Below are 26,940 nucleotides of genomic sequence, written 5' to 3' on the forward strand. Positions count from 1 at the left end.
ACTATTTCTCCTCGGCAATAATACCTTGTCATGTTTTGTGTATGTTGTTATTACCGTGTATACTGTTACTTATGAGACGTTAAAAATCTAGCTAGCTAAGCAATTTACCCTATTTCAAAATCTGAGCGATCCCACCGATCACTTATTTTAACTTCCACAGAACAAAAGGTTTAATACACTAATATATCACTTACCATTCTTAGCATGTAAACTAAGCATCACATAATCATCGAATTATTTGCCTGTAAGCAGTGTTACCAACATGTAACATGTATAGTATGTTGTACTATATATATGTACATCATACTATATAACATGGTGTTCATGTTATTTTATCTCCTGTATAAGTAATTTTCAGTTTCCCCAACATCATACTTCCTTCTATATGTAAACACATGCCTTAAATATATTACTACAAACAGTTCGTTTGCTATTCAACTGAAAGCTACATAAAGCATTCTTAGTTTATAATTCTACAATACCTGTTTCACTTTTGCCTGACCCGCATTTAAAATTTCACAATAACGTTTCAGCTTCTACATCTATACCAGGTAAATGCAACTTTCTCAGTAAATTTTAAAAGATTTTAGATAGCGAGATGCTGTAACAAAATGGTGAGTATCTTCAGTTGTGTTTGTAATAAAATATTCGAAACTGGTATACTAATTAATCTCCCTAGATCTAATATTTCATGTTCATCTCGATGGCTTTATTATTCCTTAAAACTTATCGCAATAAAAATTTAGCAAAATAAGCGTTCCGAAAAATGTAGAAATATGAGTTAGAATTGGAATATGGTTTAAAACGTGGCGTATCAAAACAAATGAGATAAAATCTAACCATGTAACATTCATCCTTTGTAGAAGAACATGTCCCAGCAAAATTCAATAACCATGAACTTCCGCAAGCAACAACGTTAGATGTCTGGCAATACATTTCGATCGATGTTTGACATGGAAAACACATATAGTGACAAGACGCAAACAGCTTGGGCTTAAACTAAACCAAATGTATTGGCTGATAGGGCGTGAATCTAAATTATCATTAAATAACAATATTTTGGTGTATAAGTCAATATTTAGGCCAATTTAGACCTATGATATTGTACTGTGAGGTACTCCTAGCAAATATAACATAAATATCCTTCGGAGGTACCAGAATAAATTGTTACGAGTCATGATCGATACCCCATATTACGTGTCCAACAAACTGAATCAACGCGATGTGAAGTACTCTGAAAGAGTATTAATGCATCCCAATGTAGTTTCCAAACAGTTAAATGTGCGCGATGACAGTGTATTACATACACTCATATACAAACTATCATACGAACTAATTAATAGACACATAGAGTGAGATTTAATAATATCTAGAATAAACTAGAATAAATTTTAGTATAAGTTAGGATAGACTTTAAAATAAGTTAGAGCAGTTTCTAGAATAAGATTTAGATTATAAGTTGTACAGCAAATCACTTACTGAAGTGATCTTCTACATGCCTGGATGGTTATATTATATAACTGAAATCATGTAATAAGACTTATTGCCCAAGGGCAGATTGTTGACGTTCTAGGAGATTAATAAAAAAAAAAGAATATGAATATTTCTTCTTCTTCCTCCAGCTTGGCCAATTCACCTTATTAATTCAGGTGTATACAACGCTATCTTTTCCCGCATTTCAACTCTTCTAAAATCCCGCTTCTTCTGATCTAAAATCATCTTTATCACTACACCTACCAGGTTCACTAGTACATTAGGTCTGATGTTTTTCTTAAATAGTTCATTTAAAGAATTTTTTTATACTTTTCTAAATTATCTTAATGCTCCCATAAGCACTGAATGGCTTTTTTCGTATTTTTTATTGCACTCTTTATATGGCTCAAAATTCTACATATATATCTCACAATGAAAATGATAGGTTAACTCCAATAAACTCCAACAGCACTAACCTTTTAAAAGACCAAGTCAGGGCATTAAAATTATGTTAACTATTAATGTGTAAAAAACTCATCTCATTTTCGGAGAACCTGCTAAGAAACCAGCAAAAAAAAATAAGAAAACAGATCGTGTTCTTAAAAATCTTTAAAATCTTAATAGGTTTGCCCAAAAATATTTACACCCGCAAACAGAAATAGTCCAAAATATTATACACTATAATATAACTGACGACTAAGTTATAATATTGATGGTTATAGAATATGAAACGTAAAGATAACAACTATAGTCTGTTCAATCGAACAGTGAACTAAATCATCCAAGTTGATGACGTCAAAACGTCGCAATATTACTGCATTAACTCTGAGTTTAGTTAATTTTGATATAATATATATAATGAAATGTAATTTATTTTAACATTAAATAAATCTACATAGTATCTAACGACTTGTTTTTTATATTTCCATTTAAATCTTTAGTAAAACAGTTCAATTTTTAGGCACGTTTTTTATGTAGTGATATCCTCTGGAGGCCTAATCCATCTAATTAACAATTTCAATGTATGTTACCCTCTGTAGCGAGCATACCTACCTTTTACCTTTAATTATTGTTTCCTTCGGTGAAATATATCCTCGTGAAGTCATTTTAATATTATTGTGTTTCTCCTTAGCTTGTTCTTATTGTTATTACGGTTGTTATTACCTTTATTCTCCATTGTGAATTTGCTATGTATACAAAACAGTTAGTATTATTTCTCCTCTCATACATTTTAACCAAATATTCATGTATATTCTGAACAATAACACATATGTACAAAAAGCTTTCACACTTTATAATACGATTTCCTACAGTTAAGGTATATTAATTATATATATTATCACCTTTAGTTGTTTCCTCCTTCATCGGCCTGTCTTTAATTGTAATTGTAAGCACTCAATCACAATCACACATTTAGACACTGTCACTTTCGGAACTTTTGTTGTCTTAACACTATTTTTATTGTCATCTTGCCATGAGTGACCCAATGTCTCAAATATCCAAATCTCATCTAAATATACAAATTGAAATAGTAAGTCTTCCTTCATTTTATTATATTCCTTTAAAGGGAATGTCGGGAATGTTAACACCAATCCTATATTACACAACAGTGTATGAAGGGATGTTCTACACCCCCCAAAAAGCTGCATATCTGTAGGTTTTCTATGGATACTTTCCTGACTAAGTGATTAGAGACGCAATCTGTTTCTGACTCTGACTAATCTAATGGCTTCGGCATTTTTAAGTAGAATAATAAACAGCGATTTAGTATTTATAAAAACAAGCAAAGCGCTACAACAATGGTTGCCGCTTTAAAAACTGTAGTTGCTATAACTAATATTTTGAAGAATTTTGCAGGCGTATGACAACAGGACGACTTTAGCTGGCTGATTAGGTTAGATGTTCGAACGTATCAAACAGCACTGTATCTCTTTTTATCTATAATAATATAAGAAGGCAAATATTATCTGTATCCTGTTGGCGTGAGTTCACTGTTAATTTGAATAGAGTATATGTTTGTCCAACAATAGCATAAATTTATTTTCAAATAAAATAATATAGCCCTTATCGTTTTTTAGTGATTTGTTTCCTGGAAATAGTACATAAACCACTACGGAAGCTTGTTGAAGAATTTTGAAGCATTCTGCAGACGTTTGACAGTAGGACGCCTTCTGTAGGACGATTCGGTTAAATGTTCGAACGTATCAGATAGCACTGTATCTCTTTTTAACTAGAAAAAAATATAGGAAAATATTATCTGTATCTTAATAAAGTGAGTTCACTGTTATTTTGAATAAACTGTAGGTTCGTTGAGCAGTAGAATAAATTATTTTTCAAAATAAAATAATAGAGCCAGTATTTTCCTAGTGATTATATCAGTAGAAATTGCATGTTAGTGACTACGGGCGCTTATTGAAGAATTTAGAGGATTTTGCAGGTGTTTGACAACAGGACGACTTTTATAAGATGATTCGGTTACATGTCCGAACGTATCAAACAGCACTGTATCTTTCTTTAACTAGAATAAAATAAGAAGGAGAATATTATCTAAACCCTGATGACGTGAGTTCACTGTTATTTTGAATAGAATAGTCTATAAGTTCGTCTAACAATAGCATAAATTTATTTCGAAATAAAATAATAGAGCCCGTATCGTTTTTTTTTTCAGTGATTTACTTACTGGAAATTGCACGTAAACGACTACGGACGCTTGTGTCCGAAACTTGGACTGACGCCAGCAACGACGGATAAAGAATTAGTTCGGAAAACCGCATCCAGCTAAGGTAGAGAGCGTCGTCTCATCTGCAATTCGTCGTGATAAATGGCACGCGATAAATTCCCACTGAACAGGTAATGAACTATTTTACACCGCAGTTACAATTTTATATCGTTCGGGCGGGCCATTCGGTGTGGGCCCGCTTTATGAACGATCCTTTCTGGAGCCGAGATTGAAATTTTTCGGTTGCAAATTTGCTGGGTCAACAGTTCAAGGTTAGGCTTAATCTCGTTTATTAGAGATCTTTTTATGTCCGAACGAAAATCGGTCTGCAACATTATGTTCGCCGCGCTAACGGTGTTACAGTAGTGTAATAGACTCGAAAAAAATTGCCTCTGTTTTTGTGAAGCTCGATTTTTTCTTGTAAGGTTTTTTAAGAACTTGAGACTGTTATAAAAATTACATTAAAACATAAATTAGTGTTAAACTAAGGCATTATGAAAATGATTTGTTAGAAGAATTTTTAAAGCAAATAATTTAAATAATAATAAAAAAGAAAGTGAAGCTAAAACATTAAAAAATTAATAGGTCAATTGAAAAGTCCCCATCCTACCATAGAAAAACACGTTTTTTGGCAAAATTAGTTTGTTTTATTCAACATAATTCCTTTCAAGGGTAATACACTGTTTAGAGTGACCCTCCAACTTCTCGATACCATTTTTACAGTACGATTTGTCCTTTGTTTCACAATAGGCCTCAATCTGAGAACAGAAAATAGTCGCTGGAGGCCAAATCATGAGAACACCGTGGATGAGAAAGCAATTCGAAGCTCAATTCATGGATTTTTGCTATCATTTTTGACTTGTGACACAGGGCAATGTCTTGGTGAAGCAGCACTTTCTTTTTCTGCAAATGCCGCGTAACCGGCTGGCAAACGACTGTTGCGTTTTCCCACGCTTTGGAACGGGTTCATCATATGCAGTCCACTCGGATGACTGTCGATTGGACTACGAAGTGAAACTCGGGTTTATTATGCTTGACCATCTTCAAACACTCCTCCGAATCATCAAATCGTCGTTGTTTTTGGTCAAAAGTGATTTCGCGCAGTACCTCCTTTGCACAGAACTTTCTCATACCCAAATATTCGTGAATTATATGTTGTACAGGTTCAGTTGATATCTTCAGAGTGTCTATTAGAGCATCAGTGCTATTTCATTCAATTTCAATTTACGGTTATTCAAAATAATTTTGTGGAATATTTACATGTTTTCGTCGGTAACAACATTTTTTGGGCGTCCACTGCGTTCACCGTCTTCGGTGTTCATTTCACCACGTCTAAATTTAGCATACCAATCCTTGATGGTTGATTTTCCTGGGACAATGTCCGGAAACTCGGTAAAATATTGCTTTTTGAAGGAAAAAAATACAGTTACAGGAAAACTTGGTTTGATAAGTTTTTCTTAAACTGTATTTTTCTTTTCAAAAAGCAATATTTTATCAACACGCGAAATTCCTTTTTATCCATGTTTTTCGCAATAACAAAAGTTGCTTCACTCAAAATGCTATAATTCACAAACTAATGATCCGACAGTTGCCAAATTTACACACGCATCTTTTGAGGGTTATGGCTAACTAAAATACATATGGATTTAATTCTGTTAATGGAAGGTGTTTCTGTTATAAGAGTTTATTGCAAATTAATTTTTTACCATGCATTTCACATATTTCTAGTAGCTTTTCCTCTAAATTAAGTTTAAATTTAAATTTATATTTCTAAAGCACATTACACTAAGTTAGACATTCTCTAAAGAATATATATATATATATATATATATATATATATATATATATATATATATATATATATATATATATATATATATATATATATATTTATATATATATATCCCGTCTTACCCAGCCTATTTACCGTACTAACTGGATTGGTAAATAAAGTAATTAATTGAACAATGATAAATTAAAGTGATTGATAATACTTTTCCATGTCGGAGTAGATACCTATGGATATAAAATATATTCATTTCACATCACTCTGACCATAAAACAAAATAAAAAATTCATAACGCCAAATATATATTTTTCTTATTTATTTAACAGTAATTTTGTGGTATGTATATTAAATTTAGCTAGAATAAGTGTCCAAGCCTGTATTCAATGAATAGTTTCTGTACATTCCTGCTTTTGCCAAAGCTCTACTAAACTCTTGTGTTGTTGGGTAGAATGATGTTGGAACAGTATGGATAGTAGGTGGATATCTATATAATAAAATAGTAGTCCATTACAATAAATCTAGTAACAATGTTATATACAGAAGGTTTATATCTAAACCTGGAGAAAAAGTAACTTCGGTTTTTCCAACTTGGTGGTTTTAAAATGACATATTTCTAGTAAAACTTATTCATTAAAACCATAGATGGAAGTAGCGTCACTGGTTTACAAAGTCAATAGATATTGTGATTTAAAAATGAAGATTGCTAAAGGTTATTCTGTTATACTATATTTGTAAATCAGACCTGAAAAAAGTACAGCTCTGCAAAAAGCAGTGTGAAATATTTAAAATAAATCGTATCCGAAGGCCAGGGGCTTTACAAAGGTTTTCAAAGCCAACATTGAGTCCTGAGAAGATCTAAGTGATTTGTAATATTGGAAAAATGTTTTTCATCATGAGCTGCTCAGACCTGGACAAATATTTGACTACATATTTTTTTACATTTTTTTTTCTCGGCTAAGGCAATATCATCAATTTAAAAGCCGAGCAGAATTAATCAATAAAAAAATTTTCTATCTGTAATAGCAATGTCTTCTATAACTACAACAAAATTCCAACGACACACATTTTAGTAACCCAACAAAAATTGAGAGGTATTGGCTGAAAAATAGTGTTATTCTCGACAAAACTCTCTTAATGATTTATAACTAGATACAAAAGAGGCTTATGGAAATCAGTTCAGTTCTATGTCCGAAAATCTGAGAAAATAAACAATGACGGAGTTATTGTTTTACTAGAAAAATGTTAAAGGATAATCAATCAAAGCGGCATATATATTAATGATTATAGCTTGAAATTTACATGAATAAATTCGTCATAAAAAAATTAAAAATACTACGAAGTTACTTCTTCCAACCATTATATTAGATCTGGTACTTAATAATTAACATTTTAATTACATTAGTGTTAATATATAACATTAATAAAACACGATAAAACCATCGGCTTTAAAAACTGATATTTATTTAGCTGATAGTAAAACATCATCTGCCACCATAAGGTAAAAACAATGTTATTTAAATATAGCAAAAGCAACATTTTGAAAGCTACAGATACAAGTCTAAGAGCCATTAGAACTGTTCAGTAATAAAAATTAATATTAAATAACTTAACTATGGTAAGTATTGAGAGATCACTAGTAGTTTATGAAATTGCTTCTTAAATAAAAAAATTAATAAAATATTTAATTTAAACTTTAATCTTTATTCTGGTTACGTGTAATAGAAATGTATTTATTTCAATGGAAAATATCCATATAATAAAAAGATAAATTATAATAATATGCTCTATTAATACACTTCTACGAAATTTAAGCCAACAGTTTTGTAAACTGAATTATTTTTCATAATTGCTTACCACCAAATGGTTATAATAATAATGTGTTATTGGATTACTCATCCAGTAATCAACAAACAACATTTCTTATACACTTCATAAAATCGACACTAATACTTTATTAGGTCAATTTTGAATATGAAGTAACTTCAGAGTCTAATATCTATTTTCCCATCGTTTCTTATACTCTTGTCTTAATTCAGCTTCATAGTGAGAGACCGAAACATGATACACAGTGATGACATAATACACAATATTATTTTAATTATTTTTAAAGAACCTATCTGGTATCTAGTGGCACGATGCTTTAACCGACCAATACTGTGAGGAAAAAATAGCTTCAAAGAAAACTCGAATTTTACCGATAGTGGCAGAAACCTTCAGAAAACAAATCATGGCTCTGGCTGGTATAAAAGTAATTTTAGTTATTTTTATTAAGACATATAAAATTAAATACCATATCTAATATTTCCGAAATAGGTGTATCAAAACAAATATGTGCATTTACTGTAATTTTTGTGTTTATGCTTGTGATATCAACTATACCTGCCATATTCGCTGGAAGTAGTTTTGTAAAAAGGATGTTCTGGTGGCCGCCTCTGTACCCCATATCCGTAAAACCAACTGGGATAATCGAATCGTTTCGGTAACTGACACGTTCTGTAGAAATCAGATGTTCTCAATCTTGGTCCAGACTGACCGTCAGCGTCCGGGCAGTCAACCATGGCACGCGAGTCTTTTACCAATGTTAGGAGAGATGAGGATGTGACAAAAAAACGCAAAATGTAAAAAAAACAGACGACGAAACCGTCTTCGTTGGAGAGATCGACAAGGGTGTCGTTTTTGAAAGTAAACGTCAGTAACGGTTCGCCATTTGCCAGATTATCGATCAATCTTTCTATGGAAACCTTATATAGAAACCAGGTAATTTGCGGTATGCTAATGTAAATTTATCTAGATGTTCCCATTAATGAAAATATACAAACAATTGATTATATCAGATTTTTAAATATTTAATATCTATTATTAATATTAGTATCTAAGCACATTTACGTTATATTAACGAAATATTTGCTACTCAGCAAATAAATTAAATAACTGCACAGGTGTAGAAGAAATATTTTTTATTACAATGAAATATTTTTAACAAAAAAACGAACAGACTTCAAGAAAATAAATAAGGAACAAAAAAAACCTTTTAAAATAAAATATGTACCTAATAATCGTTGTAATAAACAAATAAAAATTGAAATAAACCTTATTCAACCTATTAACCACTCGTATTTTATATTTTACTATATACAAAATTTAGCTAAATACCTACCTAAACATATTTACCTATTTACAACATTATTTTAACTACTACCAAGTAATAGCTTTGAAGATGGTACCGAGTCCAAACAATACAAAAATAATGATAATAAGCCGGCTCGGAGGCGCAAAATTGCAAAGGCGACAGGACGGTCCACCTACTGTTGCGATCGTCGAGGGTTCGAATCCTTGGAGCATGGTCATAAATTTATATTTGTGATTGTATAATATTTGTGATTCTAGGCAAGAGTGCAAAATCCGACAAGGAAAATGATCTCAGTCTCGCCAGTAACCAGGCTGGTTAAGACCGGATGTCTTCTGGGATAATTTCTAAGGTCCGTTTCTAGTTTAGTTTATAGGACCGTGGTTCGGAGTCCACGTTAAACTGTAGGTCCAGTCCAAATAAACCCCTAGTTGGTAAAAGGAGACTTTGAAATATATATAAAAGATAATTAAAATAAAATAATAATACAATTTTGTGACATATACAAAGCCGCTAAAGGGGGTCGCTGTATACTCACACAAAAATAGTTTAGTTAAATTTAGACGGAAGCCTGCTGTTCAGAGTATATTGGATGTAACCAAAAACTGATTTTGGTAGCTCGATTACTAAACTATAGCTGCAAATGCCACAGCAGAACTCAAACCTCACTTGGGTAACATTGTTTCAACAAAACCTGTAAGGCGGGAGATCCACCAAGCTAAAAAGACAAGGCTAAGCTCTGGAATAAGTGGTGCTATGGTTTGATGAATTATTGTTAACATTGTTTATGTCTGGAAAAACCCAAATGAGGTCTACGATAGAGACTGCCTGCTTCCTATAGTAAAGCATGGGAGAATGTATGTTATTATTTGAACGGCTATATCATGATATTCAGCTGATCCTTTCATTCACATTGCTTTTCGAGTTAATGCAAATGAGCGTCTCGATATCTCCAATGATGAAGTACTTACTCTCACTAGCATATTGCTGTCAAATAGTACCGTATTCGAAGATGATAAAGCACCTTTATATACAACCAAAAAGGTTCCAGTTCACATTCAATATTGGTTAAAGGATACGTGACATCAAAATATAATGAAACATCTTCTCCTGTCAGAATAATGAACATAACCATTAATATTAGTGTTAGAACATAAGCTGGTCGTCGTGCGTTACCTTCCGTTCGTACCGTGTGCACATGTCATACTTCATCTTGCCATTAATTACCATTATTACCTATTTTATAATGATTGTCCGTCAATGTTGTTGATTACTATGTATTAAGATTACTAATCATGGGTTATTGTTATTGTCTACCAAAATCGTTGTCATTTTCAATACCATCCATTATCATTATTTTTCATTAAATTTGTTTGCCGATACTATTGTTCATCGGTACCGCCAGCACAATTAGTTACAATATATTGTCAGCGCCGTTATATTTTGAATATTTCATGGCATTAGAAGTACCTGTCGTGATAGTCACCAATCCTTGTTATAATCCTACTAAACATTGTCAATGAAAATTAGTTGCTCAAGTACGTTTTTGTTATTTTTACGGAACTGTCATCCGACCACCTCGATATCAAGATCTCCCACGCTTATTTGCTTCTATATTTTGTCATTTATTGAGTACTAGCGACCCGCCCCGGCTTCGCACGGGTGCTATGCTGATACTAAATTAAATACACTACAGAAAAAATATGAACGTTGTATATAAAAACATAGCGGCCCGCTCCGACTTTGCACGGGCATAAAATATATATGCCTATGTCACTCAATGAAAACATGATTAAAATCGATCCAGTATTTTTGGTTCATTCATTACTGCCCTTGGCCTGCACGCATTAAATTTGGAGTAAAACAATTCCTCTTCCCCTATACTTACTATGAAGATTTCCTGCTATCTTTGGAATATCTAAATTCATACAATTTTTATTACATTACACATTTTTAAACGCAAATTTTAAATTTGTAATATCTCCGAAAATATTTGTTTAATTTACATGCTGTAAGGAACCATATTGATCTATATTAATTGCACACTGTATTTAAGGTACTTAATTCGATAAGGATTAATGCCGTATTGCTTAAAATAGCTTCGTAAATAAGCCATTTTCTCACGTAAAAAGTAAACAATAAAAATGGTTAATGTGGGTTATCCCTAAAAGATAAACATATACCATCGCGGACTTTTTTGTAGACCTTTTTATGGTGTACAATACTGTAGTACATTAATTTGATCTAACTCGTAGGGTTAGGCAGCGTTTTTGCTAATTGCTAAATAAGCCTAAAAAATAGGTTAATTTACGACATCACGTTAGAAACCTCTAAAATTAGCAATGTTGCCTTAGTACATTATGCATGTATTATACATATAAACCTTCCTCTTGAATCACTCTATCTATTGAAAAAAACCGCATCAAAATCCGTTGCGTAGTTTTAAAGATTCTGTGCGCTTGAAGGGATATAGGGACAGAAAAGGCGACTTTGTTTTATACTATGTAGTGAAGTAGTTTTTATAACATTTAATTTGATCTCTGTTTTTATTTATTTAAGATTTTAATTGTTTTATATCGTTTTATTAAATATAATATTTGTTTTACGTCCTGGACTTTGAAATAATCCTACAGTAGTAGTGAAGAGACATATCTTCAGTGTTATTGATGAAGCATTGACAGACGTGCTTGTGTATTATGTAGGAATGGAAGAATACTCCGGCAGATACTATTCTAATGCAAATATTAGTAAACAATACCTTATTCATAAATAAATATTGTATATATGTCAAATATTTATGTTATTTTGTCCATCCACTGTAAATGCCTTTTGTCGCTTCTTAATGAAAAAGGTGTTATACTGCGAACAAAAAATGGTAGGTTTATATCTGTCTGTTATATGTGTGATCATTAAATAGGTTTAGGACGTCGGCGTTTTCTGTACAGTCACACAAAGATGTCGCCATATGTTTCTGCTACAATAATCATTATCAAGTAAAACAAAAGTGTTTGTTTTAAACCCTACATGTTACATAACATCCTACCTTTAATATATTAAGTTATATCTTTTTATGTCTAAATTTACTCACTAAACCTGATATGTGGTAGTAAACTTTTTCTATTTCTACCTGAAAACTACTTACCTTACTAAATGAGCCGTTTAAATTTAATATATCATGTTCTTCTACCTTTACGTGTCTCCACCCCCGACAAATAAACCGGCGCCCTCATCCCACGGGCCGGCTTTATCGCCGGTACGTGTCACGTTTTGAAGAGATAATCCTTCGTCTCGGCCACCTCCGCTGATTGATTGGGACGTGAGAGTTGACCGTCGTCGCCGCTATCGGACAAAAGACGAAAAATAATCCAGTTTCGGCCTACTGCGACCGGTATTTGGGTCACGTGCCGTTTTAATGCCGCCCCGAACGTCGACGTCGTGGATCGGTCGACCGGCCGCCCCAGGAAATTGCACTTTGTGTGTCTTTATTTTGATCGATTCGTTTCGCTTTGACGGCGTCTTCCGCTCCCGTCGGTTTCTCAAGTTTGGTTTGGAAAATTGTTGGTGGCTGTTTGTCCAAAGAATCGTCGTTTGTCGAACTGATTATATACGAACCCTGTACCACATAGACTAAACCTGGATAGTATAATAACAAAGTACTGTAAAATTTGTCAACAATGTGTCTAACCTACAATTTGTCTTGTTATTACGTTTAGTTCTTTTTTTCTTGGTTTCTGTGCTTCCCTTACTTTATTATGACGTGTCGGAATATCTCCTGATTTTCTTCTGTTACTGCCTGTATACATTTCGTTTAAAAAATTAGATTTAATCACTATATTATACCTAATGAATTTGCAATATCTGCAAAAACAGTTAGTATTAATTCTCTGCTCTTAAATTATATTCTAATGATCAAAAGTATATTCTAAAGGATTACCAAATATATATACCTATAAATAATTCAAACTCTACATTATAATTTTCTGCAGTTATCCCATATTAATTATATATTAATATTTAGTTGTTTCTGCGCTTGTAACTCTGTGTTGGCAATTATCTGCATTGGACCATAATCCAACAACAAAAAAGGTTCATTCATTCCCTCTGACGATCAGACTCACTGTTTGAACTAATTACCCAATTGTTAATTTTAACGCTTCGGTCATGTGTCAATTTTTTTCTGCCGGTGTGGCGGAGTTTATCCGAAGAGAAGGTATTATTGTAGAAACTGTTTCTTTCTACAGCGAATCTTTTTTCAGACTTAAAAAGTAAATTGCATAACACACAACCATTGAATTTATATTTAGCGACTACACTAACACTCATTCCGTTCCAAGAATGAACCCACGCCTTTTGCCACTATGAAGAATAATATATTTGTAATGAATTATTAGGAAACATTATATATGCTATTATAACTTTTACCTTTTTCCATCCGATTTTGTTGTCTTGACTCCCTTTATTGCCGTTCTGCCAAGAGTGGCCTCAATAATCGTTTTAAATAATATTTATATGGAAATATCTACTCACTGCTTTTATATATCTTATAAATTTAAGCCCGAATATTTGCAATAAAAATACATCTTAATATTTAGTAGTATTAGTTATTGCCTCTTAAGGCATTTTAATGTAATTTAATTGGTAATATTGAGTAATGCTTATTCGTCAAATAAGTGGAAAAATCCGCACCGAGTTTAAAACGAGTTTTGCGTTTTTACCAACTGAATTTGGCAATTCATTCGACAATATTGTTGACGAGCAGTAGCTATATGTATGTATATATATCTAAGAGAACTATTGGACCTATCTTATTCTGTGAGGTTTTAATCATGTAGCTATATTGCATGATTATGTATCATTATTTATTGTTAACGGTACGTGTGCCGTCTGGCGAAACGTTTATGCACAGATTTACTTTCGTTAATTTGTATTTTACAGTTTAGGTCCAATTATTTATATTGTCACTTGTCTGTTGTTATTTTCGTGTGGTTTCTTCACTATTGCCCCCGACAACAAGAATCTCAGTGTCATAAGCAAGTATCACATGTGTAGAGTAGATTGAGAATTTGCGCCTATACAATTTCTTGTGGTACACTTCCTTTAGTTTCTTTTATTGTAGAGTAGGCTCCCTCTTATCTCTAACATTCTGGCTGTAATGCAAGATATTAGCAGTCTTCGGTAACACTTTATGTAGATCTGGAACTAGGCCATCATGTCTTGTTATATCTTATAGAAAACTTTTTACTACATCTGAAGACATAGCTGAACATATCTTTTTATCTCCCTGGGATTTTTTAATTATATATGTTATACACTATGAAACTGGTCAATTGTCGAGTGTCAAGTATGAATGTATTAATATACCCGAACTGGCGTGTCGGCCTGTTTCTCTATATAATCAGTTTTTTTTTCAACAGAATATTTTGAAATAACTTAGATAATACTCAGGTGGTTTAGACGAACAATACTTGGCTACACTTTATACATAGCAGATTACATTCTAGATCTGCCTATCCCGTGCGTTAAGTAATATTGTACTCCATAATTCACAGAAATATGTCTAGATTATAATGTACAATTTAGTATAAATAATTTTCTTGTTATAAATGATGTATGACAGTCTATATATCATAATGAACTACAATTAAATTGTAGGAAAATACTTAGAAGAAGGGAAAATAATTTCTAATCGAGAATTTCAAAGACGAATATTGAATATTGAATTTCACGGAAATATGTGAGGATAATAAACAATAATATACAATTTAGTATAAATAAATTTAATATAATAAAATTAATTATTAATTTTATGATTATAAACAACATATGATATGCTATACATCAAAAAGAATTATAATTAAATTGTGAACGAGATAATTGACCTACAATTAAAAAAAATATTTCTAATAGAAATTTTCAAACTTGAATATTGAATAATGGGTTTACAACTAAGTATATTCTATAATTCATGTAAATATGTCTAGATAATAAACAATGATATACAATTTAATATTAATAACATTTTCTGCTTATTAACAATATAATATGGTATATATCAAGAGGAATTATAATTAATTTACAAACAAATTCTAACCTAAAAGGAGAGAGTAATTTATAAACGAGATTTTCAAAGTGGAATTACCACTAATTATTCCATAATTCACAGAAATATGTCTAGATAATACACAATAAAATACAATTTAATATAAATAAAATTAATTTTCTGGTTATCAACAATATCAACATAATATGCTATATATCAGAAGGCATGATAATTAATGTATAGACTAAAACTAACCTAAAAGAAGAGAAAGCAATTTATAATCGGGATTTTCATAGTTATTTTTTGATATGACGGATACCGAAAAATTTTAAAAGCTTTATGAATAAGACCGTCAGAGAGATTGGACGATGTGTAACGTCCGTAAGCGGCACGGGCCCTATTACCGCCTCGCCGAAAGAATACGGAGCACACGGATGGCCTACTTGATGTATGGGCTAGGAAATTAATCACGAGAAAATAAGGAGAAGGGCGATCGCAACCGGTCGGGGAGGGCGGAAAGATTGCGCGTCTCGGCTCATTAACACGCGTCCTACACAATGCTACCAACTGCGGCGAAATTAATCAGACGACGTTTAGAAAGGTGACAGGGCGACCAACATTAATCAGAACATAATTCTATTATTGTCACTTGCTGAACCGGAATCGTTTTATTTCAAGTTGGCTTTGGTACGTTGACCGGCTTGAGGTTCGAACCGAGTCTCATTTATGGTTTCGTTGTGTTTTAGAGAGTATACCACAAAATATACAGACTTAGAATGCGATCTTTCATGTATAAAGTAATCAAACCGATCCAAGTTTTGTTCGTCCGAGCCACCAGAGGGCGCGCTTAAAGGGTTACTTACCGCGGGAAGAAATTAAAAAATATTTTTTTATAAAATATATTATTTGAATACCAGTTAACACCTGTATAAAACATTTTAAAAATACATTAAACAAAAGTACCTAGTGTGCTTGTTGTTCTATCGTCTGGTTGTTATCAGTATGAAGTTGAGGGCACAGATTCGTCTAATTCGAAAACTTCTGCGGAGATACATTGCTTTTTATAAATCTAACATCTTACATTAGATATACTTAGTACAATCTTAATTTATTACTGCTGTTTTGTTGTACTTGCATTTATAGATAAGCACGGCGAGTACGAGATTAATACATCGGTATGTATTTCCCAATTTAATATAAAACTAATCTACTTCGGCTAGAGTTAAGAATAGACTTAAGCAACAAACAAATTCGTGTGGTTTGGTTAGCTTCAATCTTCTGATTACCTGCGTGTTGTCCACTAGCTGTATTGCTTCCACGTTGCTGTGATTTAGCAACCTAATATCATGTTTTAAAGCGAAATCTTGGGTCAATTTGTGCATTCATTTGATTTCGAGGTCATCGTGCATCTGTTCGTTGGTTACGTAGCCATAAGCATTGATAATTAATCGTAGAACTTTGTTTTGGGTGCGTTGGCTTACTAGTTGGTTTGATGTTTTAGTGTAACCCCATATTTGCAGCCCATAGATCCAAATTGGTTTTATGATTGACTGATAAACCAATCTCTTTGACTTTTTATCAGTTTGAGAGTATCTTCCGACCAACCAATACAGTTACTTGACTTATAAAGTTTAATCTGCTCTGCTTTTTGTCTAACATGCTTCCAAACATTCCTAACATCCTTTAACCTACCATCGAGACGTATTCCGAGGTAATTAGCTGATTGTGATTGAGGAATAGTGCATCCGCCAAGTGATATAATTAGGTTTTTGTCATTTCGACGCAACGCAAAATTAACATGGACAGATTGGGAGGTATTAAGCTGTATTTTACAGTCTCTAGTCCAGTTGTAGATCTTGTTGACCACTACTTGTACTTTCTCTGCAGCCAGAATTGGAATTGGAACAGAGATACATCTTTTACCATGAAAACTGTGTCATCGGGAAATATTCCAAGTACTCTTTTATTATTGGGATATCAATAATATAGAGCAGATATGAAAGAGGCCCCAAAACACTACCCTATGGAACACCAGCCGAAATAGGTTTAGATGTAGGGAATATCCCCTATGCTTCTCCATGTCAGCTTCACCATATGAATACTGATTACAACGTTTAAAAGTGGTGATATGTTCATTGAAGGCAAAAAGCGTTTTAGGCAGAAAAAAATTGACGACGAGAATTTGAAGGCATTACTCAGTGATGATCCGTGTAAAATGCCAAAATAGTGTGCACAATTTTTAGATAAAACAGAAAAACTGTTTTTAATTGTATTATTTGTTTAATTTTATGACGTATATATATACAAAACAAAAGTACATCTGGATCATCAACAGACAAAACATAGAACTATCAACAACACCCTAATGATATAATGACAAGCAAAATACAATGCATTATTATATAGCAGTATAGGTAAATAAATAATTGTTTTGTAAATATGATGATGTGTTGACTGAGATTTTTTTCAGCTTAAAAGTACCATAATCCATTCATTTTAGGCTAGTAAACGTACAATATGTTAATCAAAAGCTCGATGTAGTCAATTTTTTAATGGGGTTTGTTTTTCAAGAATAGTAGCAGTCATAGTTGATCATATATGGAGATTTTTAGGAGAATTTCATTGATTTCATATACAGTGGTGGCTTTATCGTTTGGTTTTAACTATATTGACTGGGTTTGATCTAAACTCTTTTGGTCTTTTTTATGGTAATGTCTATTTATATCGTTCTTGGAGTTCTTGTTAATTGTTCAAATATGTAAATTAATTTAAATATGTTTTTTTATAAATATAGAAAGCTATATTAAAATTATTTTTATTATTTGATTTTATTCAATATTTTTTAAAATAAAATGTGTTATTTCAAAAAAAAATTTGAATGTTCATTTCCCTCCTTATATATAGTTTCAGCACTAAATCAATTATCTGTCAAGTTTGTATATATTTATTTATAAAATAATGATGATGTCTAATGTGATGTTTTTATAAAAAAAAATAGAATGGCTGGACATATATTAATTATATTTTTATTGTTTCTTTTTTTAAACAAAATTTGTTATTTCCAAAATTTTAACATTTTTATTTACCTCGTGAATATATTTACTTATTTTCGACACTAAATCTAATAATCACGATAAAAAATGTAAATAAATAAAGCTGTATGTAGGCATGCGCCAAACTCGGCTTATTCTTTGTTTTAAAATTAAATGGAGCTCAATATGCATATGCACCTAATCCGGAGATATTTGTGGAGTAATGTATCCTAGGGCTAACAACGCGTGTCCACTAGCATTGAAATGTTAACAGGAGTTCGGAAATATGGGACATGCGCGATATAAAAAAGAATACAGGTTGCGGCAAATTTTAGTGTATGCTGCTATTTATGCTTTATAGAATAATTGAAAATAATGCATGATTGTATGCCAGAGTGGATCGTATAGCTCTTAACGTAGTTCAAATTATGTTGGTGTTTATGATTATCAAAAATGTATGGATGTTTTCTCTGAAAATAACTCGTTATTCAGTCAGTGATAAAAAAACTTGTCTGAGAATGATGTAAAATACCCAAAATTAAGCCATAATTTAATATTTTACACTCAATTAAAAATGCACTTAAGTAAAAATTTAACTGAAATATAACAGTAAATTAATGGCAGTTACAAATTATATTCAACCGGTATCTTCGTATCAAATTAGGATAAAAAAATCCCTTGTAATCGATCACCTTATTCATCCCTTATTCGACAAACTATGTAGGTGGTTCCATCTCAAGTTCCTACAAAAACACTTAGCCAACAGAGAACATCCCGGAAACTGTGGAAAGGATGAAATATGAGCGGCGATCCGAAATGGTAGGATTTATAGAAATTTCAAGTGGTGTTTTCAGCAGGAACATAACAAACTACAGTAACGGTGGTGAGTTTATTTTACCCGTTCTAAACTGAATATACGATATCGAAGAGTTGAGAAAAAAGGATACTATTTTGCTTTATAAATAAATATTGTTGTTGTGGTCCCTCTGACATATGATATATTGTTCATTGTTTTTATATATGATATTATTCCTAAGTAACTACATTGACTATTAATAATTGAATACGAAGTATCTTTTTACCAATTGTAGAATGAATAAATGATGTATTCTATACTGTTTGCATATAAGACGCTACTTTTTTTCAGTATTATTTTATAGAAGCATTTAAAATTAACAAATAAAGAATCATTGTGTTTTCGAGGATCGTCATAAAATAAAAAAGCGTTCGATCAAACCATATGTTTGTTCTTTTTGCTAATAAGTATGGTTGAAAGTGAAGAAATTGGAAACATTGTGAACTAGCAATTGTGATTTCCACTAAACTAATTCAAACTTCACAAAATGGTCAGTAACTAATAGTGGGATCTTAAGAATATATCTGAATAAAACCACTTTACTTTAAGGAAAAACCTTTAATATAATCCATTTTCTATTTAGTTTATCATTTACGGTTTCAGTATTATATGGGTCAGTGAATGAACACAATCAGGAGCGGCGCTGGCTTTACCTGAAGACGAGGCTTGAGCATTCAACTGAATTATCGTTAGTGACTGTATGATTCAAAGTACCTTTCAATCATATCCGAAATCAACGTCTCGGGGTTGCCAAATCTTCGTAATCGTTTACTAGTCGGCGCTGTTGGCACTCCACACGTGTTCAAAATCTGGAATAACATTTTCTGGGTATTTTGTAGGCCGCTATTCTAAGATGTAAAATTCGACATGCCTCAAGGTCTCTATAATGGTATGAAAAATAAATGATAAGTATGAAAATGGTATAGCAATACATGCAAGGAAAATTAATCACACAAATAAAAACCAATTGTTACTTTTAACAAAGGCGAAATTTATTTGTTTATTTAAGGTTTCCCTTAGTATGAACATATTGCCATTACGTGCTAAACGCACTAATAATGTGCAGATAATGTCATTATATGCTAAACCATGAAAACTTATTTTTTAAATTATTTTAACTATAAACAAAAAATAAAAACAAATGTGATGAGGAATGTAACTTTTAAATATTAAGTTATACATACTAAAACAAAATTTTCAAACATCTTAGTGTATCGTAGATCCAGTAGTTTGTGGCCTTTGTAAATGACAATATATTAATGGCATTAACTGTAGGTCACGTACTCTATAATGTGTACTCACTAAAATTCTGCACTTTCTTGTAAATTTATCTTTGTTAAATGGATTATTGCACATTAAAAAACATATTCTGATTTTTCAAGTAAAATCAACCTTCAATAAAGCCCTGATGAAATTGCTGCATTTTAACCTTACTTCTTCAATACTGAGGCAGGTTAAGCAATGAATTAGTGTCCTAAAAAGAGCTCTCTTTACCAATAATGGGTTATAATGATGACGACAACACTTTGGTTCGTTAAGTTGAAGCTTTATATCATATAATGTGTTAAATAATGCAATAATTACAAGAGATATTTTGTGGGCACGTCCGCCCTAACGATATGATATAGGAGCAATTTTTTTATATTTAAGATATCCTTACTGTACATATCTATTGGTGAAAATGTAAATTATGTAATCAACCAAACCTAACTTAAATTCGATTATTTTGGCATGCCTCTATATAAAACAACTGTTTTCAGTGACAAATAATGACTTGGAGAATCAAAAAAAACATTCTCAAATACAATAAATTACATGACTTATTGAACGATAACCTAGCTGAAATTCTCCAGGAACTTTCAGAGAACACTACTTTTGTTATTTTTAAAATAATGGATCAAAAAAAATTCGAGTTTTAATGTTACACTGCTTCTTGATGGGAAAAATACCGTTCAATTGAAGCCATGGCTTGAAAAATGTTATTAAAACTTTACACCTCGGCCTCAAAGGTAGTCGTAGGAAAACCGATGATTTAGAACGCAGTGGACATCCAAATGAGATGGTAACGCCAAAACATAAAAGAATCCACAAAATCATTTTAAATGACCGAAAAGTGAGGTTGTGTGAGTTAGCTATCATCGTAAAAATATCAAAAGAACGTATTGCTTGTATATTGCATGAGCATTTGACTTTTTATTCAAAGTGGGTGCCGCGTTTGCTCACTGTTGATCAAAAACAAGAACGTTTTGATGATTCTGAACAGTGTGTGGGCATGCTTAAACGTAACAAACTAGAATTTTTACGTCGATACGTGACAATGCCTGAAACATGGATCCATCACTTGGACTCCGGAATCAAAACGACCGTCATCTGAGTGGACGGCAGCTGGTGATAGGTTTATTTTTCTATAAAAATCTTAGGCCGGAGCTGGAATGATTGTGTGGCTCTTGATAGAGATCCCGTTGATGAATAGAGCCAATTTAGAAGTTTAACTGGGTCCAGAAATTTTAACAGCGCTGTTTCATTACTTAGCAAATAAAAACGAGAAACTTCCTGTGGCGAATTTTAGCTGACCATGAAAAGTATCTATTACAACAATATATATAAGAAGTTGCAGGTTAATCAAAAGGAGCCACACACATTAACGCTGAAGGAGATTATTCATAGGATAAATTATTGCTAGTGATATGATGGAATCAGCAAGATATAGTATATTACGAATTTCTAAAACCGAACTAAATATTTACTGCAGTTTTTTATCGACTAAAAAAGATTGTCTCAATAAATGCCTTTTTGACGGTGAAAAAATATCAGAAAGAAATGTTTCATATCAACTAACTATTATTATGTTATATATAATTGAAAGTATAAAAAATCCACCACAAGCTTTATGTGATATTGTAGTGTAGTATAGATTTTTAATTTTTGGGCCAATTATTTATTTAAGCATCTGACTGTCCATAATAATTTTACGAAAAATATATAATATACAGGTTGGGGCAAAAGTCCCGCTACATTTTGATTGCGCGCCGTCTTGTTTATGTGACGTTTAGCTCAGTTTCGCTTTAACCATTTTGTAGAAATTGTCTTGTAAAGACCAAATAAAGTTCTTATCAAAACTTACTTATCTTTTCTTTGAGCAAAGTTGTAGGCAATCAAAAAAAATCTGGATTTTTGCCCAACGTATAAATATTTGTTTAAAATAATGTTTGCCATGCCTAAACAAAATCTGCAAACTACAGAAATTAATTTCATATAACATTGTAGGTACCGAATTTGTAAAACTAATTGAAAATACTTCATTTATAATTTAGAAACTATATTCTAGCCATTTAGTGAACTCCGAAAACTGTTAATAAATACATGCAGAATCGACTAATGCCTAAGAGACAGATATGACTCTTCAGCCCTTGTGTGTTTTTGGGCTTCAAGGTATTTTTACGGTGCCATCCAATATTCTTCAGCTACATGACCTGCCAACTCTCGTCCCCACCGTATTGGCGAAGTTCCTTCCACTAATAATAAAAATAAACAAATTACAAACCAATGCTGATGAAATAATCGCTCTCTCTCTACATCTATGTATCTTATCATTGAGTATAAATTTATGTTAGATCTATCTAATTAAAATCCTTCATCATCCTTCATCAACCCTCATCTGTGTTAAAATTTAAATTAAGTTAAAGACTTATTTAATGTTTGTATACGAATGTAAAATATAATATATACAAATAACAACTAAAAATTTACAACAACAGTTACTGTTACTACCAACATCATTTTCATTTTATAGCTGCAAGAAAGTTTAACTTTGATAAATTGAATATCGATCAATCTAGTACACTATTCTTGAGTCTATGTCTAAGTTTCTTTCAGAAAAGTTAATTTGGCAGAATGATTATCCCATTTCCTTTACGGTCATATTTGCCCATTCCAGTTTGTTAAATTTTAATTGCTTTTTAGTAATTTTACGGCGCTGATTAATGCTTTTCAACTTAATTAGAAAGCTGCATGCTCGCCATTTTCTGGTGCGGAGTTTTATGGATACCGCATTCAAAATTATTAATTATTCCAGACTTAGTGTGACCGGGAGAATATGGATCGCACCGAAATTCTGCGTTCCATTTAATGTGGCGCAAATTGATCGTACAGCTTTTTATTAAACGGTGATTTTGGGAATTAAATTTCCGGATATTACAGTTAAATGCATTTAAAACAATCGTTTTGTTTTAGCATTTAATTATTCATGGAAATGATTAGTACATTTAAAATTATTTAATGCTATTTCGGTTGAGATATTTTGTGTTTGAACAGTTATATTTTTTTACAAATAATGTATTTTACTAGTGTTTACAGAATTATATTTTTTACAAATAAAATTATTTAAATTTCCTAGTCCATAAAATTTTCTTTAATTATTTTCATTTCTACTATAAATTAACAATTATTTTTTTATTTAAGCTTATGTATGAATTCTATTGTTACTGAATTCCATAACTTTTGAAAATTAATTGAAGTTTTGATAGATTCTTTTCTATTTTGTAAGTGGGGTAGAAGTAATTGAATAATTTGCTTCGGAACTGGAGCTGCGTTTATTGACAAAAGAGAATTGCAAACAATTTTTGTTAAATGCACCAGATCTACATTTGGTGACCGAGTAAAATGTATTACATTTAATGTTGCTTTCAATATTTTCCAACATATAGATGTTCATTTGTACAAAATTACAAGATTCCTACCCTAGTAATATATAAATATTTACTTTAAGTGGCTCAAAACATGGCAGTAATTAAATGTAAAAGCGAAAGAAAAAAATATCCTGTGTTCGAATTCAGAGTTGAACTATTTATCTTTTGCCTCCTATGATCTGTAGCTGTAGAAAATATGTCACAGATAGTAATATAAAATATAAAATATTTTAGCCACTTTTCTTCAATTTATTGTTCTATCTTTTTAATATTCTCAGATTTTATAGGTTTTACTATTTTGTTGTTTAATTGATCTGGTTTAGAACATCAAAACAGTACAACTTATTCATATGGACTCTACATTTAATGTGTGTTGTTGTTGTAAAACTTTTAAGGAAACTTTAATGCACAAGGGAAAATAATGTATATGGCCATGTGAAAAATTGTAATTTCCTCAAGTTAAAATCGGTAACAACAGGACGTGCTCAAAGAACAATTAACATGATTAACTGACATGTGCAGTTTAAATGTTTTTACTATTAAAGTGTGGCATCAATTAATCAATCAGTCACTTAATCGACTTAGATATAGTGTATTCAAAGTTTTTCTTGTATATAGATCATCAAGATGCTTAATGCATTGCCTGTCGCAATTTATAAATTCGTTTCAGAATCAGACAATATTTTCCTTCTCATTTTAATCTAGTTAAAAAGAGACATAATGCTGTCTGATAAGTTCGAACGTGAAACCTAACTAGTCTGTCAAATTCTAAACGTACGAAAAATTATTCAAAATTAATAAGGATTATCAATCGGCAAACGTTGTTTTAAGGCTTTGTTTTAATAAATTCTAATCGCCCCTTTTATTGACAATATTTTTTAGCGTGTTACAGCTACACTGAATATTGGAACGGTCACGGGCTCTAAAATATCTCAAAACATAAAAAACAATATAACCTATAATTCACCAAGAAGAAACCGTCTTTATGCGAAACGGGCGATAAGTCAAGATCAGCTCGATGTTAGCTATACGAGCGTCCAAATACACGAAATGTATAAAAACAGTAAATAGTTTTTTTAATCGAAACATAATTTGATACAATTATTTCAGAGAAAGTCGTTAGTCTAGAAAGTATCCATATAAAGCCGAAAGATATGCAGCTATTTAAGGGATGCTGAACATCTCTTCATACACTGTTGGTTATAGATGAATGGGTTTAAGGGAAGAATTATTATATCAATTTTTATATTTAGATGAGACATGGATATTTCAGAGTGGTATATTGAGTTACTCATGGCAAGATTATAATAAATATAGCGTAAAGGCAACAAAAATTGATGAAAAAAGGTAAAGCTGGGAATAACTATCGATTAGGTTTTGTTAGTCATAACATGTATTAATAATTAATTGCAGCTATAACTATACGTAATGAAGAACTACTTCATGCTGGAAACATGAACATAAATGAAATATTTTATTAGTGTTTTCCCCTAAGACCAAGGGTGACTACCATGGATGAATTAACCATATATTGTCTTTGCAGTGGTTTGAATGTCAGCTTTTAAAAAACTTAGAAGAACCATCAGATATTGTTATGAAAAATTCACCATATCATAATACACTGGTGGAGAAGACCCAAACAAGTGCATCAACAAACGCTGTAATTAAGGAATGGCTTAAGTACATAAAATATGTTTTAAGGAAACCATGTTAAAGAATGAGCTATTGCAAATTGTTACTTGGTAAATATAAATGCAATATTTCAGACCGTTTTCCACAAATTAATTTTTTTAGAAATAAGCCCGAAAAAAGATATACAGTAGATCAGATGACTGAACAATAGAGCCACAGAGGGCTACGTCTTCCTGCCTATCACTGTATATTCAATCCAATCGAGTTTATATGGGGGATAGCAAAGAATTATTATAATAGACATGCTGGTCGAGAAGAATATTCCATCAAGAACTGTATATGGAAGGAAGCATTATCAACCATAACACCTTCGATTTGGATTAACTCGATAAGACATACAGAGGAAGAAATTGATAAATGGTGGAAACGTGAATGGGTCGTGTAGAAAAGAGTTTAATGTAAATATAATAAAACAACCCTACGCTAAAAATTATTATACCTGTGTTCTTATTTGTAGTTTTAGGTCCTTAATAAACTATTTTTGATTACAATTTTTGTTTCATTGTTTTATTTAAACTAGAATTTTTTTGTATGTCAAAGCCAAACTGAACTAAAACTCAGAGTTGATGGGGCAACGTTGTGACGGTTTGACGTCACAAATTTAGATGACGTATATACGAAATAACTTTGAATAAACTCTATATTACATATTTTATCTAAGACCTGATTAATTGATACAAGTTAAAGAATCTCATCAAAACTACAACTACAAATCAATATGGTGAATCCGGTGGATATAGTAAGACCATCTAAGTGTCCCTAAAGTTTGATAGACGATTATTTAAAAAGAATTTAAAAAAACAACCCACGAAGACGTTTAGTTGAACTTCCACTCATTGCTTTTAAACAAATACAATTTTTGAAAGCAAATAATGTTATGGAAGATTTCTTATTTAAATTTGTGTACAGACATACATATTTCAAAATGGAACACTAGGCCCGCCTTGGCAAGACGCTAATAAAAAGAGTGTAAAGTATAAAAAAGTTTGATGTAAAATGGTAACTGCTGAAAGAATAACATTTGATTGGGTTTTGATGATCAAAATATTTTTTTCATAATTATGTGCATTTATAATTTTCCTTATTGCTACAAAGAGTTACCTGAGAAGAGTTAGTGCTTTCTTCCAAGTTATCCAATGTGCAGAAATGAACCATAAGATTTTGCTCATGTTTGACAATCAGCTCTTAAAGAACTAGAGAACAGAAAGAAAAATTAAGAAAAGGCTTGCATACCATAAATTATGTTTTCAAACTGCCATATTAAAGGTGACATATTTCAAATAATTAGTTGCTAAATATAAATTAAATGTTTATTTATATAAATGTTTTCGGTAATTTTATTCAAAATCGGTAATATTATATCAAAACTAGGCCTGAAAAAAGATACGCGGTAGATCGTATGGCTAAAAAATAGACGGCCATAGAGTGTAACATCTTCCGGCCTGCACTGCATATTCAACCAAATCGAATTATTGGAACTACTGGAATTAGTGAGTGACAGGGAGTCACAGTAACTGAATGAGA

At 31.7% G+C, this 26,940-nt stretch overlaps 1 protein-coding gene and 1 long non-coding RNA gene across 2 annotated transcripts in view; both read right to left on the reverse strand.

Annotated features, from left to right (window-relative positions):
- Window positions 1–26,724, reverse strand: part of LOC143194954 (uncharacterized) — a 63,173-nt gene extending 36,449 nt beyond the window's left edge. The window contains exon 1 of the long non-coding RNA XR_013005417.1: window positions 26,518–26,724. This is a non-coding gene — a long non-coding RNA (uncharacterized LOC143194954). The remainder of the gene's footprint in view (window positions 1–26,517) is intronic.
- Window positions 6,283–8,738, reverse strand: LOC143194810 (piercer of microtubule wall 1 protein). Its single transcript, XM_076401527.1, has 2 exons — window positions 8,361–8,738; window positions 6,283–6,465 (listed from the first exon to the last, which is right to left on the reverse strand). The coding sequence occupies exons 1-2, from the start codon at window positions 8,537–8,539 to the stop codon at window positions 6,333–6,335; spliced, it is 312 nt and encodes a 103-aa protein (XP_076257642.1). The 5' UTR covers window positions 8,540–8,738; the 3' UTR covers window positions 6,283–6,332.
- Window positions 26,725–26,940: the final 216 nt, after the last annotated feature.

This window comes from Rhynchophorus ferrugineus, unplaced genomic scaffold, assembly GCF_030347505.1.
Source record: "Rhynchophorus ferrugineus isolate W39M unplaced genomic scaffold, kcgeb_rfMv2 rfM4, whole genome shotgun sequence".
In the NCBI taxonomy this organism is placed as follows: domain Eukaryota; kingdom Metazoa; phylum Arthropoda; class Insecta; order Coleoptera; family Curculionidae; genus Rhynchophorus; species Rhynchophorus ferrugineus.